At 59.0% G+C, this 3,035-nt stretch overlaps 1 protein-coding gene across 1 annotated transcript in view; it reads left to right on the forward strand.

Annotated features, from left to right (window-relative positions):
- AARS (alanyl-tRNA synthetase) overlaps positions 1-3,035 on the forward strand; it is a gene marked incomplete at its 3' end in the record, with an annotated part of 15,305 nt that overhangs the window by 3,965 nt on the left and 8,305 nt on the right. The window contains 5 exon segments of the mRNA XM_010142048.1: positions 1,070-1,215; positions 1,660-1,768; positions 1,847-1,997; positions 2,352-2,392; positions 2,395-2,496. Coding sequence (XP_010140350.1) covers positions 1,070-1,215; positions 1,660-1,768; positions 1,847-1,997; positions 2,352-2,392; positions 2,395-2,496 — 549 coding nt within the window.

Consider the following 3,035-nt stretch of genomic DNA (forward strand, 5'->3'; position numbering starts at 1 on the left):
GCAGTCCAGCCATGAACTGTCCCATGCTCCTGGCTCCTCTCCCAGCAGGGAGAAGCTCTGCAGTCCCCTGTGGCTAAGTGCCATCTTTTTGCCATGTGCTAGAGAGCACGTGGTGCCGCTCACCCAGAATTAGAGCTTGTCCTTCAGTCTCCCACCTAGAATGTGCTGATCTGTAGAAAATTCCCCGAGAGAGGAAGCCTTTGCCGTAAACCGTGACAGTGACTTGCTGTTGCTGCATCTTGCTGGGTGGGGACCATGGTACCTTTTTTTTCTCCATGGAAGGGGCAGAGCTTCCTGGCTGCAGATCATGCTGAGAGAAAGGCAGGGAGCAGAGCTCCAGAGCAACGAGGAGCAGAGCTCCAGAGCAACGAGGAGCAGAGCTCCAGAGCTGGAATTGGAGGGTGGCCTTTCCTCAGTGTTACAGCCGCGGGCCAGACACAGTCCATCTGTCCTGTCTGCCTTCCTGCAGCGCACCGGCTGCACGGCCTGTGCCCGTGGTGTGAGGTTTGCGCCACCTGCGAGCACTGCTTTGTTACAGCAGTATCTTCCCCTTGGGTATGGATAAAACCACCCTAAAAGACAGAAGCTGGGACTGTCTCGCATTGGCAGAAGGGGGAAAGCTGCTCGGCTGGGCAGGTTATGCCAGGCCGGAGTCCCGCAGCCAGCAAAGCAGGTGATTTCCCTGTGTGCTGTCCCCCTCCCTCTCTCTCCCGTGTCGGGCTCTTAATGTTGGGATAAATTGGCTTTTCTCGCCGCTGGTCTTGCAGGTGCGTGTGTGGGCCATGGCACGGTGCAGAGCCCCGCAGCTCTGCGTCTTCCTGGCTTCACCGAGTCACCTCTTCCCAAGAGGAGTGAGCCTCTGTGGCTGCAGGCAGGGGGACGGGCCTGGCTCCTGAGGCGCTTCCCTGTTGTTCTCCTGGTCCCCCATGACCATGCCGGTCCCCCTTACGCACAACCTTGTGGCTGCAGGCAGGGGGACGGGCCTGGCTCCTGAGGCGCTTCCCTGTTGTTCTGCTGGTCCCCACTGACCATGCCGGTCCCCTTTACCCACCACCTTCTCTGTGCACAGGGCACGGGTGCCAGGCCCTACATGGGGCAGGTTGGGGCTGAGGATGCCGACGGGATCGACATGGCTTACCGCGTGCTGGCTGACCACGCACGGACCATCACGCTGGCCCTTTCTGACGGGGGCAGACCTGACAACACTGGCAGAGGGTAAGGAGGGAGCTGCTGCGATGCCACTGCTCCCATTCTGTCCAGCACAGCTTTCCCGAGGGGACTAGGATCTCGGTTGTCTCTGGGATGGCTTTGAATTGGTTCTTGTCCTGCCGTGTCATCCCCCAGAAAGGATCAGGCAGGCACAAACTGTGCCTGCACAGTCAGGCACAAACCATTTGGTGCAGCGCTGCTGCCAAAGAAGCAACGAAGCTTGGGCTGGGGGCTGTGCTGTGGGTGCCGCTGGACTTGCAGCACTGACTCTTGAGCACGCAGTGATGCTGGGCCCTCCACCTCATCTCTGGCCTGTTGCTGCTGTGAGCAGCTATTCGAGAGACAGTGTGGGGAGAGAACTGTGTGCCCTTGGTCCTGCGAGGGCAGGTGGGTGCTGATGGGTCCCGTGAGGGGGGTGACATTTGCGAGAGGGGCTCTGCTGTTCCCTAGGTATGTGCTGAGGCGGATTCTCCGGCGGGCTGTGCGCTACTCCCACGAGAAGCTCAACGCCCCCAAGGGTTTCTTTGCTACGCTGGTTGATGTGGTGGTGCAGTCACTGGTAAGTTCTAGAGCTCCACTCTATCTGCTGAAGACTTCAGATCTCCGTGCTGAAGGACTTACCCTCTTGGGTCTGCAGGGAGATGCCTTTCCTGAGCTGAAGAAGGACCCAGATATGGTGAAGGACATTATCAATGAAGAAGAGGATCAGTTCCTGAAGACACTCAGCAGAGGACGTCGCATCCTGGACAGGAAGATCCAGAGCCTGGGGGACAGCAAAACCATCCCTGGTAAGGCCATGGCTTCTGTCTGGATGCTCCCAGGCGTTTGTTATCTAGGCGCGAGTGAGGGCTGAGCTGGGGAACTGAGAGCCAGTGGAAGGTGTGGGAGACAGGGCTGGCGTCAAAAGACTGTCACTGAGCTGGGCCATCCTCTCCTCTGGCCTGTGCTTACCTTCTTGGGTTTCTCAGCCACCCAGACACACAGTGGTGGTGTGATCTCTACGCTGTCAGAGGAGCCGTTTGGACGTTTGTGTTTGCCAGAGCCATTTGCTATCCTGCTGCAGTGCCGAGCCGGAGGGAGGCAGGGGAAGGAGCGGCGTCTGGCAGAGCAGGAGCACTCACCACTCAGTTTTCTCTCCGAAGGTGACACCGCCTGGCTGTTGTATGACACCTACGGCTTCCCTGCGGGTCTCACCCGGCTGATACAGATCTCACCGGGCTGATTGCAGAGGAGAAGGGCCTTGTCGTGGACATGGAGGGCTTTGAAGAGGAACGGAAGAATGCGCAGGTAGATGACAGCCCCGGGGGGAGCAGGTCTCGGACCGCAGTGGTGGGATGTATCTTTTCTGAGCAGCTGGGGCTGGTTTTGCTCACCAGCACTGTGAGGCCCAGGCCCTCGAGCTCAGCCTTCTGACAGAGCTAGTGGAGTGCTGGGAGCACCTCCCCACTGCCCTGCTCCGGACAGGGAACTCCCCGGTCCCAGGAGCAGTGTCCAGGCGGGTGGGTGCTTCTCCCAGTACGATGGCTGCAGCAGCAGGAAGCACCAGTGAGCAGCTGGCTGAGTACTTGCCTTATCCTTGCTGGTCCCAGGCCCACTTTGCATGCTGGTAGCGTGGAACAGCCTGCTCTGAGGCTGGAAAAGATGGGAACACTCCAGCCACTGCCACACAATTTCCCAGGGCAAAGCTCTAAACCAAGGATCTCTTGGGGATACAAGATTTCTTTGTGTCAGCGCTGGTGTGGCCAGCAGGACCAGGACAGGGATTGTCCCCTGGCACTGGGGACACTGGGGGGGCCCAACCTCGAATGCTCTGTCCAGTTTTGTCC

The sequence above is a fragment of the Buceros rhinoceros genome, unplaced genomic scaffold, assembly GCF_000710305.1.
Source record: "Buceros rhinoceros silvestris isolate BGI_N320 unplaced genomic scaffold, ASM71030v1 scaffold22338, whole genome shotgun sequence".
NCBI lineage: Eukaryota > Metazoa > Chordata > Aves > Bucerotiformes > Bucerotidae > Buceros > Buceros rhinoceros.